The sequence below is a fragment of the Canis lupus genome, chromosome 9, assembly GCF_003254725.2.
Source record: "Canis lupus dingo isolate Sandy chromosome 9, ASM325472v2, whole genome shotgun sequence".
Classification (NCBI taxonomy): domain Eukaryota; kingdom Metazoa; phylum Chordata; class Mammalia; order Carnivora; family Canidae; genus Canis; species Canis lupus.
Genome location: NC_064251.1, coordinates 49,193,775 through 49,209,456, shown reverse-complemented (window position 1 = coordinate 49,209,456; position 15,682 = coordinate 49,193,775). Strand labels below are relative to the sequence as shown.

Genomic DNA, 15,682 nt, shown 5'->3' with positions numbered 1-15,682 from the left:
AGTTCGTTTCCCAGAGTTAGGAGTCTTTATGTTCTGTCTCCCTTTCTGATATTTCCCACACATTTCTTCTCCCTTCCCTTATATTCCCTTTCACTATTATTTATATTCCCCAAATGAATGAGAACATACAATGTTTGTCCTTCTCCGACTGACTTACTTCACTCAGCATAATACCCTCCAGTTCCATCCACGTAGAAGCAAATGGTGGGTATTTGTCGTTTCTAATGGCTGAGGAATATTCCATTGTATACATAAACCACAGCTTCTTTATCCATTCATCTTTCGATGGACACCGAGGCTCCTTCCACAGTTTGGCTATTGTGGACATTGCTGCTAGAAACATCGGGGTGCAGGTGTCCTGGCGAGGAAACCATTTTCGAATGAATGAGGGGGAGGCTCCCTTCCCATTGGCTTTGGGGTGCCTCCTGGGCTGAGGCTGAGCCCCAGAGGCCTGGGCAGGTGCCTCTCTCTCTACCCTGCGCTGGGTGCTCAGAGCACCCATGACTGCCGGTCAGCTGTCATTTTTTTGTGGGTAGATGTGTGTTGATGGCTTTTAAGATTGTGGATACATTCTCTCTGGGTCTAAACACCCTTGGAACCTCCGTCCAAAAGCAGCAGCTGTTTCCCTGGGCCTCGACTGCGCCAACCTGGCCATCGCCGTGCCTGCTTCCGTGTGGCGGCCGTCCCCGCTGCCCGGCACTGCCTCGGAGGTCCTCGGACTGACGCACCAGGGTCCGTCTGTGCTCCCCTGAGCCCTGATGCTTGGAAGCCTTGGGTGAAGGGCGATGTTCCCTCCTGTGTGTTGGTCTCTTCTCAGCGTTGGGGCTTTGCCGGTGCGAATTGGCAACTAGGCGTGTGGTGTCCTTGCTTGGTGAGCTCTGCTGGGCGCATGCCGGTTGGGCACAGGCTCCCTACAGGTCTGGGGATTTCTCTCGGACCAGTGACCAGTTGCTGAGCTGTCCTGCATGTGCCCACCCCCTCCACCACTTTCCTTCTCCCTCACCTTCTGGCATTAGCAACTGGCCTGACATGTGGTTTTGGCGCCGGTGTGCACGTCAGTACTCACACTCCTACCACGTGCGTCTGTACCCACAAGCGATGTGCAGCATTGCTCGAGTGCCTCTAGGTGTGTGAGTGGACGTATACACACAGGGATGTCATCATTTCTTGACTTGTGTTTGCGCCCCTTGACACTGTTTTAGACATTTTCTGTGTTAATATGCATAGGTGTGCCCGGTGTTACAGGCCCCTGCCCATCTTAGGTGGAGTAGCATTACGTCGCTTGCAGGCATGTGCAGAGCAGCGGGTTTTCTTGCGTCTCACTGTTACGAACAGGGAGCTGCTGTGAATGGGTCTGTATTTGTGTCTGAGAGTGTTGGTGCCACGTGTCTAGTGTGTGGTTAGAAGTGGTTTTCTGAGTCACAGGCATGCTCATTTTAAAGTTTTCTGAAAGTAGCCATATGCTCTCTAAAAGGATTTTACAATTCCCTCTTCTGCCTGCAGGGCTGTCCAGCAACATCACTGGGCTGTGATCTGGCTAAAGTGAGGGGATAAAATGACATGTCCTGTAATTTGAATTTCCCTGATTGCCAGTGGTTTTGAGCATCTTCTTGTCTCTTTTGCAGTTTGTTTACTTTTCTGACAGGTTATTTGTATTTTTAATAGGAATTCATACATACTTTCTAGATTTTGGAGACAAATTCTATGTCAGTTACATGCATTTTCTCCATAGTCTCTTTCATGTTATAATTTAAATGTTATTGGAGTCAAATTTATCAACCCATTACTTTATGGTTTGGGATCTATATGGTCTGGGATCTTTATGGTTTGGTCTTTAGAAACCCTCTCTACCTCACAGTCATTGAACTCTTTCCTTGTTTGTTTCAGAGTTTTAGATTGCTTTCTGCAATTAGGCCTCTTTTTATTTTCTAATTTTTAAAATTGTGGAAAAACATAAAGAATGTGGACTTTGCCATCTTAGTCACTGCTCAGCGCACGCTCAGTGGTGCTCAGTGTACTGTGTCGTGCGGCCACCACTGCCATCTGTCCCCAGGACTCTGCTCACCTTGCAAATCTGAGACTCTGTCCCCGTGAAACCCTAGCTCCCCGACCCTCCACTTAGACCCTGGCAGCTGCCCATTCTAATCTTGAGCCCTGTGATTTTAGCAGCTCTGGGTACCTCATACGAGTGGAATCAAGCAGTATTTGTGTTTTTGTTTTTTTGTGTGTGATGGGCTTATTTTAATCAGCATTGTGTCCTCAAGGTTCATCCGTGTTGCATCTGTGTTAGAATTTCCTTCCTTTTTAAGGCTAATACTCCACTGTATGTAAATACCATAATTTCCTTCTCTGTTCATCCAGTAACGGATATGTGGGTTCCTTCCCACTTTTAGTATTGTGAGCAATGCTGCTAACTATGACCCTGGCTGAACAAATATCTCTCCGAGACACTGTTTTCAATTCTTTTGTGTATATACCTAGAGGTAGAATTGCTGGATTGCGTGGTAATCCTATGTTCAGCTTTTTTTTTTTTAAGATTTTATTTATTTATTCATGAGACACACAGAAAAAGAGGCAGAGACATAGGCAGAGGGAGAAACAGGCTTCCTGCAAGGAGCCCGATGTGGGATTTGATCCCAGGACCCCAGGATCATGACCTGAGCCGAAGGCAGGCGCTCAACCACTGAGCCGCCCAGGTGCCCCTATGTTCAGCTTTTTGAAGAACTGCTCTGCGGTTCTCTACAGCGGCTGCACCATGCTGCGTTCCCATCCACAGTGCACAGGCTTCCAGTTTTCCATGTCCTCACCAACACATAAACACTTATTTTCTTTTTTTTTTTTTTAATAGTAGCTATCCTAATGGGTATGAGGTGGTGTAGTTTGGATTTGCACTTCCCCAGTGATTAGTGATGTTGATTGAGCATCTTTTCATATGCTTGTTGGCCATTTGTGTATATTTTTTAATTTAATTTTTTTTGAGAAATATCCATTCTGGTCATTTGCCTATTTTTAAATTGGGTCTTTGTTGTTGTTGAGTTGTAGGAGTTCTTTGTGTATTCTGGGTATTAATCCCTTATTACAGAAATGTTTGTGAATATTTTCTCCCATTCTGTAGGTTGTCTTTTCACTCTTTTGATTGTGCCCTTAAATTTAAAAATTTAAAACTTTTGTGCATCAAAGTTCAATTTACGTGTGTTTTCTTTTATTGCCTATGCTTTTGGTGTCATATCTGAGAAATCATTGCCAAATCCAGTGCCATGAAGATTTTCTCCTATTTTTTTTCCTAAGAGTTTTATAGTTTAAGGTCTTATATCTAGATAAGCAAAGATCCATTTTGAGTTAACTTTATGTATATTCGATAAGGGTCCAACTTATTTTTTTCATGTGAATTTTCAGCTTTCCTAGCACAATTTGGTAAAAAGATTTTCTTCTCCCCATTGAATGGTGTAGGCACTTTTATTGAAAATCAATTGACTATATATGTGATGATTTGTTTCTGGGTTATTATTTATTCTGTTGGTCTATATATCTATCCTTATGCCAGTACCATGTTTTGATTACTGTAGTAAGTTTTGAAATCAGGAAATGTGAGTCTTCCAATTTTGTTCTTTTTCAAGATTATTTTGGCTATTTAGGGTTCCTTGAAAGTCCATATCAATTTTAGGTTGAATTTTTCTATTTCTGCAAAAAATGTCATTGGAGTTTTGATAGGGATTGCATTGAATCTGTAGTTTGCTTTGGGTAGCGTGGACATTTAACAATATTAAGGTTTCCAATTCATGGACATGGGGTGTCTTTCAGTTTGTTTAGTGTTCTTTAATTTCCTTTAGCAATGTTTTATAGTTTTCAGTGTACAAATCTTTCACCTCCTTAGTTAATTTTAATCCTATTTCGTTCTTTTTTTAAAAGATTTTATTTATTTATTCATGAGAGACACAGAGACACAGGCAGAGACAAAGGCAGAGGGAGGAGCAGGCTCCATGCAGGGAGCCCGATGCAGAACTCGATCCTGGGACTCTGGGATCATGCCCTGAGCCAAAGGCAGATGCTTAACTGCTTAGCCACCCAGGAATCCCTATTTAATTCTTTCTTGATGCTACTACAAATGGATAAAAAATTTTTTCTTTTTTGTTTGTTCATTGCAAGTGTATAAATATACAACTTAATTCTTGTTTTGACTTTCTGTCCTGAAGCTTTGCTGAATTCATTCGTTCTGGTAATTTTTAGTGGATTTTCTATAAATTTAGAGTTTTCTACATATGAGATCTGTTGGGATTTTCATTGCAGTTGCATTGAAGTTGTAGATTAATTTGGGGAAAAGAGATATCTAATGGTATTGAATTGTATCATCTGTTAATACGGTTCATTTTAATTATCCCTTTGTTCTTCAAGATGTTTTGTGACTTTTATTATTAAGGTATTGCACTTATTTTATTGAGTTTATCCCTAGATACTCTTGATTTTGTTGCTTTTATGAACAATATTTTTATAACAGCTTTATTGAGATATAATTCACACACTATGAAACTCACCCTTCTAGAGTGTATCATGCATTCAGTGGTTTTCCGTCTAGTCAGACTGTGCGGCCATGATCACTGTCTAATTCCGGATCATTTTCATCACTCCAGAAAGACGTTCCATACCCATTGGAATGATAGTTTTTATTTATTTTTATTTTTTATTTTTTATTTTAAAAAAATCTATTTATTTATTCATGAGACACACAGAGAGAGAGAGAGAGAGAGAGAGAGAGGCAGAGACACAGGCAGAGGGAGAAGCAGGCTCCATGCAGGGAGGCTGATATGGGACTTGATCCCTGGTCTCCAGGATCATGCCCTGGGTTGAAGGCGGCGCTAAACCGCTGAGCTACTCGGGCTGCCCGGAATGATAGTTTTTAAAAGTTATATTTTCTAATTGTAAATGAAAATAATCTTTTTTGTATACTTATATATTCTATAGCCTTGCTATAATTATGTATAATTCTATATACTTATATATTGTAAAACTCTTATAGTTTTTCATATATGCTTTTGGGTTTCCTGTGTAGAAATCACATTGCCTTTGAATATGACAGTTTGTTTTCTCCTTTCTAATCTTTATATATTTTATTTCTTTTTCTTTTTTTATTGCCTTGGCTAGGACCTCCATATGATATAAATAGTATACTTGTATTATTCTTTTTTTAAAGATTTTATTTATTTATTCATGAGAGACACAGAGAGAATGAGAGACAGACACAGGCAGAGGGAGAAGCAGGCTCCATGCAGGGAGCCTGATGTGGGACTCGATCCTGGGTCTCCAGGATCACACCCTGGGCCAAAGGCAGCGCTAAACCGCTGAGCCACTCGGGCTACCCTACTTGTATTATTCTTGAATTTAAAGAAGTTGCTCCAAACACATATTGTCAGTTTAAGGGATTTTTCTTTCTATCCCTAATTCTTATTTAATGATATTGAAATTTCATTGAATAATTTTTCTGAAATTTTTGACATGATGACATGGTTTCTGTTTTGATTTTTAATGTGGTGGATTGCATTAATAGTTATTCTACTATTGGCCTATTCTTTATGCTCCTAAGACAACTCATTGGTCATTAAGTATGTACTTTTGAATTTCATTCTAATTAGTAATTTAAGATTTATGTTCATAATTAAGATGTGTATAAAATTCTCTTGTCCTTTTCTTGTTTTGATATCAAGAATATACTAGCATCATAAAATGAATTTGAGATTTTCTTGTATTTTTATTCTCTGAAACAGTTTGTATAACATAGAAATTATCTGTTCTTTGGATGCTCATAGAACTTGTTTGTAAAATTGACTGGGTCCGATGTTTTGCTGGAGGAAACCTGCATCCAAATTCATTTTTTTTTTAATTTTTATTTATTTATGATAGTCACAGAGAGAGAGAGAGAGAGGCAGAGACACAGGCAGAGGGAGAAGCAGGCTCCATGCAGGGAGCCCGACGTGGGATTCGATCCCGGGTCTCCAGGATCGCGCCCTGGGCCAAAGGCAGGCGCCAAACCGCTGCGCCACCCAGGGATCCCTCAAATTCATTTTTATAAATAGTTTTGTTAGTCAGAATTCTGAGACAGCCTCTAAGGTTTCCATCCCTGCCTGTGGTCTTCTCCCCTTGAGTGTGGGAAGGAGCATGGATATGATAGGATATCACTGCCATTGTTAGTTTACCAAACAGTTGACTGAGTTAACTGAAAAGGTCCAACCTAATTAAGTTAATCTTTTTAAAGAGACTGAGCCCTTTGTAAAGTCAGAGAGTTCAGAGGTGTGAGAGGGACTGCTGAGGCCAGCTGGCAAGGACCTGAGCATGGCTGCCAGGAGCCAAGAGAAGCCCCCTGCTGACAGCAGGCCAGTGGGCCTCCAGTTCTACTGCAAAGGATGTGAAGGAGCCAGGAAGCAGGGTTTGCCCTGGGTTAGCCTCTGGGTGACAATGTGGCTGCTTCCACCTTGATCTCAGCCTCATGAGACCCCAGAGAACCTAGTCACGGCATGCCCAGGCTTTGACCTATGGAGCTGGGAGCTAATGGGTGCCTTTTCAAGTCACTAAATTTGTGGCAAGTCTTTACACAGCAATAGAAAACTAATATAATCACTCTTGGTTTATTCAGGTTTTCTACTTCTTCAGTGACTTTTGATAATTAGCATTTGGGGGGATATATCCATTTTATCAGAATTTTATTTTAATGTTGGCATAAAATAGTTAATAACATTCTTTTGTAATTCTAAAAATCTCTCCTGTCTGCGGTTGCATTCCCTGTATGTAAACACATCACCATACATATATATACATATGTGTGCATGTGTGCACAAGTCTGAGCATACACACACATGCATGTGTTTGTATATGTGTGTATCTGCATACAGGTGTACAGATATGTGCACATTCTCTTTTTCTTGATGATTCCTGCCAGAACCTTGTTCATTTTATTCAGTTCAAGTTCATTCAACTTTCAAATTCGGCTTTCTATTATTTTTCTATTTCCTGATTGAACCATGTCTATACTTACCTTTATTATTTCCATTTTTCTCTTTTCTGTAAATTTACTCTGCTGTTCTTTTTTAAGATTCTTGAGACATATCTGTGCTTGGTTTACTTATTTTTAATCTTTAAAAAAGCAAAACATTTTAGTTTATAAATTTCCTCTTAAACATCACTTTAACTGGCCCCCACACATCATAATACGTAGTATTTTTGTTATTGATGGAGTCGAAATTTTTGGTAATTTCTCTTTTTACTTCCTTAGTTAATGAGTTATTTAGCATTTTGAGGGTTTCTATACATATGAATTTTCTTACAGTGTGTTTTTATAGTTGTGTTCTCATTTAATTACATTTATTGAACAGCGGAAGTGTGATGATGTAACTAATTCTTTGAAATTTGCTGAAGCTTTCCTTTTGTGATGTAGGGTATGGACAATTTTCTCTCTTTTTAAAATATTTATTTATTTATTCAAAGTGAGGAGGGGCAGAAGGAGGGGGGAGAGAAACTAAAGCAGGCTCCGCACTGAGTGAAGAGCCCAACATGGGGCTCCATCTCATGACTCTGAGATGAGACCTGAGCCGAAACCAAGAGTCAGATTCCCAGGTGACTGCACCACCCAGCTGCCCCAGACATGTGCAATTTTCAAAGATATTCCTGTGTACTCAGAAAAGGCTATGTTCTCTATTTGTTAGGAGCGGATTCTGATAGGTAATATGGGAAAGATATAGAAGATTAGAACTATATAATAGATCAAGGCTGCTAATTTTAAAAAGACTTATCTATTAGAGAGAGAGAGTGAGAGTACACACATGGGAGTGGCAGGATGGGCAGAGGGAGAAAGAATCTTAAGCAGGGTCCATGCCCAGTGTGGACTCTCACGACCCTGAGATCATGACCTGAGACAAAACCAAGAGTCAGATGCTTACCCAACTGAGCCACTCAGGTGCCACAAGGCTGTTAATTTTGTTTTGATCTTATGTAGCTTTACTGAATTTTGGTATTCAGTCCTTCAGATTATTTTTTTAATATTTTATTTATTTCTTCACAAGAGACATATATATATAGAGAGAGGCAGAGACACAGGCAGAGGGAGAAGCAGGCTCCTTGCAGGAAGCCCAGTGCAGGACTCAATCCCAGGACCCTGAGATCACGACCTGAGCTGAAGGCTGATGCTCAACTGCTGAGCCACCTGGGTGTCCCAGTCCTTCAGATTCTGATAGGAGCTTTGCTAGAATCTTTGACTTGGCTGGAATTTGGGATGATGACTTCTTTTATATCTGAAAATGTTTATTTTAAACTCACTCTTCATTGACAGTTTAGCTGGATATAAAGTTCTAAGATGACCATTACTTTCTGCTGCTCTTTGAAGGTATAATTTGTCTTTTAGCATATTTTTCTTCCAAAGTTAAGTTGTTTTTTCTTTTTAGTTATCCATTTTCTCTAGATACTTTGTCTTTCCTTTTTCTTTCTGGTATCATCTAAGGCTGTCTTTTTATGCTTGGTGTTCTGCAGTTCCTTCCTGTTTCTAGTTGGAAATATTTTCTTTATCTGATTTGTACTTATAGTGCACTTTGAATTTGAGAAGTCATTTTTGTTTTATTTTATTTTTTAAAGGTTTTTAAAGATTGAGAGAGAGGGAGAGAGAGCGAGAGCAAGCCAGCGTGCAAGTAGGGTAAGGAGCAGAGGGAGAGGCAGACTCCCTGCTGAGCAGGGAGCCCAACTCTGGGCTTGACCCCAGGACTCTGGGATTATGACCCAAGCCAAAGGCAGTAGCTTAACCAACTGAGTCACCCAGGTGTCCCAAGAAGTCATTTTTCATTCTGGGAATTTCTTAGCTGCTACCTCTTCAAATGTTGCTTCTTCACCATCTCCCCCATTCTCTTCCACAGCTCATACTGGGTGTGTGCTGGGCATGTGATCTAATCTCCATATTGCTCAATATCTCTCTCATGTTCCTTCCTTGGCTTTTTGATGTCTGTGGGTGAGTTCCTCAGTACTAGCCTCTGTACTGTTTTCTAAACCATTAATGCTCGCAAACTGTGTCTCCAACCCAGAATGTAATTTATTACTGTTACTATTATTATTGATATTATTTCAATAACTATTTGCTTATTGACAAAACTTTTAGCTAGTCTTTAAAATACCTACCTGTTTCTGGCTTTGTTTGTTTCATACTTTGCTGATTTCATCAGAACAAAATTAATCTTCCAATAGTCCATTTCAATAGTTGAAATGGCTTTGGGTTTCCTCATGTGCTCTGGATTTTTGGTTTAAATAGGTATTTTCTTGTTGCCTTTCTCTTCCTTTCCATGGAGAGTTTCATCTTATTTTGACTGCAGCTCCATCTCAAATTCTATTCTCACTGCCAGGTATCTTAAGCAGGGGGGCACAAGGCCTTCTTCAGCAAGAGTCCAGGATGCATTCTAAAAGCAGAGCCACCAGGATTATTGGTGCATTAGATGTTGAGTGATGGGGAGAGAGGGCTTGAGGTTGAAACTGTGGTTGTGACTGAAATAACAATTGAGGAGTAGTGCTCACTGAGTGGGTATCAGGGACGAAGCAAGGTCAGGGGTAAGAATCAAAGTTCTTAGTCACCACAATGTGACAGCTCTGGACTTTTTAAAGAAGTACATTTCAACACTTTTAAACATTAACGTTTAAAAAATAGTTCTTTAATTATATAATGCTTGATATACTTTTTTGGTATCCAAGTGGAAATGTTAAAAAGGCGGTTGGATGTATGAGTCCTCAGTTCCAGATTTGAGTTAAAGATGTGTGATTATGAGTGATGAGCATGCTGTGGTATTCAGGGCTATGGCGTAGGTCCAGTTGGGAGTGAGCCCAGGGGCATCCATGTCTTGAGTCTGGTGGACGAGGCAACGGAGGCAGTAAGGACCTGGAGGGACTCCTGGGGGGCTCAGGGGAAATGAGAGAGTTGACCAAAGGGCAGAAAAGAAACTGTTTAGAGAGGGAGATATTGCTGTTGGGGTGGCAAGACAGAGTCTCAAACAGCATTTCAGTGGGACGGTACAGGTGAGAGCTTGATGGGGACCGCTAATGGAGGCCTGTGATGGTGGGGAGACCCAGGACCGACCATCTGATTTGAGCTCTGGTGTGAAGGGAGCAGAGAAATGTGCCCTGCTGACAGGTGGATGTCAGATGTTTTGTTTTGTTTTAATTTTTATTTATTTATGATAGTCACACAGAGAGAGAGAGAGGCAGAGACATAGGCAGAGGGAGAAGCAGGCTCCATGCACCGGGAGCCCGACTTGGGATTCGATCCCGGGTCTCCAGGATCGCGCCCTGGGCCAAAGGCAGGCACTAAACCGCTGCGCCACCCAGGGATCCCTGTTTTGTTTTTGAAATGGGAGACATTGGAATATGTTTTTCTGCTAATGGAACTGATTGTGATGGCTTTCCTGAGACCCCTGAACCCTTTCTTTCACCTTTCTGGCCCCACTCTGCCATTCTCCTAAGAGAAGGTGAAGAAGGCCATGTGTGGCACCTGCTCTGGAAAATCAGCCTTATTTTATCCCTGTTTCTACTCCTTCTCACCTTGTGAGGCTGCTTGCAGTGCAGTGGGGGTTGGTTTGGGGACCTGGTTCTGGCTTAGATTTAGTTGGAGGGTGGATTAAAGGCCAGGCCAGGTACCAGAGACCAAGTGTCCTCTCAGGGTGATTCCTTTGAGCTGGGGGGTCACGCTGTGGGGACATCTGAATTTACTCCTTGCTTCTCCCTGCCTGGCAGGCCCCACACCCTGTGCTAGTCCTGTGTTTGGACGGTGGGGATGTGGGTGATGGGGCATGTGTTCGCCTCTGACCTGAGTATGGAATCCCTTATTTTCCTCCTTTTCTTTTCCTGCCAGGATCCTGGCCACGGCTGGCACTGACTTTGACCTGCGGACCCTGCGGGCTGTGCGCGTGCTCAGGCCCCTGAAGCTGGTGTCTGGGATTCCAAGTGAGTCTGGCAAAAGCAACCAGGCCCAAGTCTAACCATCTCCCCCAAGCCCACCACAGCTATGGCCACTGTTAAGCCCTAACCAGAGGGCCCTTTAGGAACCAGGTGTGAGGAGCCTGGAATTCCCTGTGAAAGCCCAGACAGTGATCCTGTTGTTTTGCCCTGACTTGGCTTCCCCAGATGGAAGCTTTGTTTCTCCTCATGCTCTCTGCTCTATTTCCAGCTCTTTGCTGCTTTCTTTTTCTGGGGTCAATGCACAGATAAGAGATTGAGCAAGGCAGTGGGCAGGATGCCTGAGAAAATAGTCAGAGGCTGCAAAGGACCACCTATCTTGGCTCAGGCCTGGCAGGGCCACAGAGAATGAGGCCAGGTTAAGACAGGCTCCTGGATTCAGCTGCCCAAGGAGCCGAGCCTGGGCAGGAGGATGGCCAGGGCTGAGAGGCAGGAGTGACCCTGGCCCCTGTTCATCCACTCCAATGAGAAGCTTGGCATCAGTTTTTCTGAGAGCCCTGAGTGGGCAGGGACCCAGGGATGTACCTGAGGCCACTGTAGGGAAGCCCCTGTTCTGCCCCAAGACTCTGCTAGGCAAAAGCTCTGGCCTGTATCTAAGAGATGGGCCAGATGGGAACGGAATTATGGGGCTGAGCTTCCCCTGTGTGCTGAGTTCTTTTGGCCTGGATGCACCCTGCCTTGGGGTCAGTGATAAGACACTCCTGCGAGCAGTCCCCTCCTTCACTTCCCTTAAGGAGTTGGGTCTGTCAGGACCTCCTGCACTTCTCTCCCAGGATCTCCTGCTCTCAGCCTCCAGAATCTTCTGCTTTCTCCTCCCAGCATTGCCTCCCCACCGTAGGATCCTCTGCTCTCGCTCCACTCAGAGCCCTTCATAGGTCCACACATCTCATCAGCACATGCTCTCCAGCAGATGCCCCACACTCTGCTCCTCCCCTACTCTCAGTCTATTTCCCTCCAAGACTTATGTTTGTTCCCCTACCCTGAGGACTCTCGTGTAAGCACATGTGGTTCCCCCAAGACTCATGCTTCCCCACAGTCCCCGCCCCATCCCTACATTGCAGGCTCCTCCCTCAGCACCTTTCCCCGGGATGCCCGGTGCTACCCAGCCCAGGCTGTGGTAGCACCGAGCCCCTGTCCGAGCCCCTGTCCTGCCCACCGGCTCTGACCTGCCCTGCTCGGGCTACTCTGGCCCAGGTTTGCAGGTGGTGCTCAAGTCTATCATGAAGGCCATGGTTCCACTCCTACAGATCGGGCTGCTTCTCTTCTTCGCCATCCTCATGTTCGCGATCATTGGCCTTGAGTTCTACATGGGCAAATTCCACAAGGCCTGTTTCTCCAACAGCACAGGTGAGGCCTGGCAGGACCCCTTAGTCCCCTCCTCATTCCTCCAGGAGACAGGCCCGGCTCTAGGTCTGGCCTTACAGGTGCCAGACGAGTGGGGTGGAGCTTGTGTTCTGGTGGGGGACACACAGCATGACCTGGAGAACAAAGATACGTGGACAAAGACATGAGCACAGTGACTGTACATTGTACTGATTTCTAGGGAAAAAGCAAAAGGGGAACTTGCAGTAGAATAATTTGGGAGCCTAATTCGCAGAAACCAGCCTGGGAGGCCTCTCTCCCGAGGTGACAGTGGGACAGCCATCAGGGTGCAGGGAGGGGGATTGCTGGGTGGCCACTGGGCCAGGGAGCACCAGTTACAGGAACAGTGTGTGAGAGGCCGGAGCAAGGAGCAGTGAGAATAGGGCGAAACCATGAGGCATTCATGGCTGTGGGGGGAACTGTGTGTGTCATTCTGGAGAACTCAGGAAGGTGGTGGGGGGCTCCACGTGAGCAGAGACATCATCCCAGTCTTCTCGCTGCTCTGGAGAGGCCGAGGCAGAGACGGGCTTGGGCAGGAGGCTGATGTCTCGATCTGGGAGGAACAGTGGCTGTGACCAGGTGCTTTGCTGCAGGTGGTCAGAGTGGGGCAGGTTCTGGGTGTATTTTGCAGTGAGGCTGATGAGCAATATGATCATGTCCATCGATGTAGAGGAAGCTCTTACTAAAATTTATATCATTCATGATTTTTAAAAACCTCTTCTCAAGGCTGGTAGAAGCATATCCATGCTGCAGGGGCCAACGTAGTGAGGACCCTACCCAGGCCCCCAGCCATCCTCCGGCCATGTGTCGGGTGGGCTCTGAGCCAACCTGCCTGATAAACAGGGACTGCAGTGGCTGCATCCAGGCAGACAGGCCGATCCGCGCATGAGGAGAGTCTCGGTGGTGGCTTGGCTGTGGGGAAAAGGAGAAACCAGGTGGTAGTGGCAGGAAGAATTGGGTGTTAGGGCTTCTTTTTTTAAATTTTCAAGTGATAAGTCCTGAGCATGGTTCAAGGATGAGGGGCAAGTTCCAGTCAAGAGGGAGAGGTTGACCAGGAGTTCCTGGGAGGGTTGGTCTAAACTCAGGTGAAGGTAGGCTGTAGGCACAGGGAGAGAGCTGGTGCAAGGACGGGTGGTGGGAAGTTGAGGGAGGATTTCTATCAGGTCTCCACAGCCCAGGAATCCCAGCAGAGGTTCGAGAACTTGGTGTTTCTGGGCTCAGGGTCTGTGCTTCATTCTCTTCACAGATCCAGATCCAGTGGGGGACTTCCCCTGTGGCAAGGAGGCCCCGGCCCGGCTGTGTGAGGGTGACACTGAATGTCGGGAGTACTGGCCAGGGCCCAACTTTGGCATCACCAACTTTGACAATATCCTGTTTGCCATCTTGACAGTATTCCAGTGCATCACCATGGAGGGCTGGACTGACATCCTCTACAATGTGAGTTGTGTCTTGGCCCTGGGACAGTGGATGGGCTCTGGAGCTCCTGGGGTCCCATTTGGGGTGAGGTTTCTGACCTCAGAGCCTCTGCCCGTCCCCTAGCTCCTTCCTCCACCGTAGGATGAAATGCCTTCCTTCAGGTGGCTCCTCCAAGGGCCCACTATTATCACTGTCAACTCAAACTCTTGACCTTGGCTCTAGGGTGTCCAGGATAGCTCTTTGTGTGAAAGTAACACTAAGGGCTACTGGATGCTACTGTTGATGGTTGAGATGGCTGCAGCACGATCCCTCAGGCTCGCTGCAAGCTTGCTCCAAGTTAGGTCCTGTGTGAAGTGTCTCATCCCTATTAACTCATAGAATCATCTCAAGAAGCCCATCGTACAAGGAAGAAACAGGCATGGAGAGGCTGTTTAATCTGCTCAAGGCCTTAAGACTAGTGGCGGCTTGCTGGGAACTACTATTTAAGCTATCCCTGCTGGGGTTTTCTGGATGGACTGAGGGGTGGTGAAGCTTACTGGCCTCTCCTTGTCCCTAGGCTGCCTGATGAAGACAGAGGAGGGCAGGGTTTCGGGCTGCATGGAGCTAATGCTTAGGGAGACCTCTCTGATGGTGCTGAGGTCAGAGCATGTGTCTTGCACATTTGTGTCTTTTTTGCTGTGTCTTCTGGTGCTGTTTCCTCTCAGTCTTCTTGCCCATTAGGGTGCCTGCCTGTCACAGCAGTGTATGCAGGGCAGTCTGGGTTAGTGCCCATAACAGAAGATGGGCTAAGGCCTTTCCCTGGTGACTCCTCTCACTCCCACCTCCCCTCCGTGTGAAGCTGTCCTTGGAGGACTCTACCATGAATTCTTGAGCAGATTTCTGTCTCTTTTTTTATGTGATGAAACCCCTAGCTGCCTTCTACCCCCTAGAGCCTTGTGAGTTGCCAGGGCATAAGCACAATTAAATGAGTCCCTCAGGGACTTTAGGAGGTAGAGAAAGAAGGTACACAGGAGCTAGGAATCTTGGAAGGTTTGGCTGGAGAGGTACAGTGGGTAGATTGCTGTGTCCTGGATAGCTGGAGTATGCTGTGTTCAGGTATTGGGGGGTAGAGGACCCTGCAGCACAAGGTACTTTACATTGATCCTGCCACTCATATGCTGATGTGTGGTTTGGGTTACAAGCCCCTGGAGCCTAGAGAGGAAATGATGGTGGTATAAGCTGGTGGCATGATGGACGGGATGAAAGGGACAGGATGGAACCCTTTGCCCTATGCCTTCTGCCTGGGTTCATAGAGACCCAGGTGGATCTCAGAGCTGGGCATCTAGCAGATACCTGGTGAATGCTCATTGAGGAGGCACAGAGAAGAGGAGGAGCTAGGAAAAGCTGGCCTGAAGTTCCTTGAACCAGATCCCTCCATGGAATGGGAGTTGTGTCTTATGAGGCTCTGTTTAATTGAGGAAAAGAGAACAGGCACAAAGGCAGTTCTGAGGAGCTTGGCTGTTCTCTTCCTGTAGCCAATCAAAGAGCAGTTTCCCAAAGACAGACCCTAAAAATAGCTCTGAGCTGGCCACATCCCTGCCAACCCCACCTGAACAAGGAGTGCTAGAACAGGTTTCTACAGATTTCAGTGCCCACTGGGACTTGGCCACTGGCCCAGGTGACTCAGACTGGTGGGTCTGTGCCCTGTGGGGGATGGGGCTGGGCAGGAACTCAACCCCGGGGCAGCACACACTGGTCAAGAGAGCCACAGAGGATTCATCGGACACATATTTTCATGGGACTCATCAGGCTCTGGACACTCCCGAAGCCGCTCCCTGTACAGTGGCGAGCAGGAGGCATTCAGTAAGGGCCTAATAATGGCAAGTGCTCTGAAGAGGAGCAGGTAGTGATGAGTTAGAGAACCTTGTGAAGCTAAGGCCTGGCAAGGTCTGGAAGC

The 15,682-nt window shown here is 45.4% G+C and overlaps 1 protein-coding gene across 8 annotated transcripts in view; it reads left to right on the top strand.

Moving 5' to 3' along the window:
• Positions 1-15,682, top strand: part of CACNA1B (calcium voltage-gated channel subunit alpha1 B) — a 196,327-nt gene that overhangs the window by 28,630 nt on the left and 152,015 nt on the right. For all 8 annotated transcript variants that reach the window (XR_007413239.1, XR_007413238.1, XM_025476036.3 and 5 more), the window contains exons 4-6: positions 10,865-10,956; positions 12,163-12,315; positions 13,577-13,767. Coding sequence is in view for 6 of the 8 variants with exons in the window: in XM_025476036.3 (XP_025331821.1) it covers positions 10,865-10,956; positions 12,163-12,315; positions 13,577-13,767 (436 nt within the window). In the remaining 2 variants the exon portion in view is untranslated. The remainder of the gene's footprint in view (positions 1-10,864; positions 10,957-12,162; positions 12,316-13,576; positions 13,768-15,682) is intronic.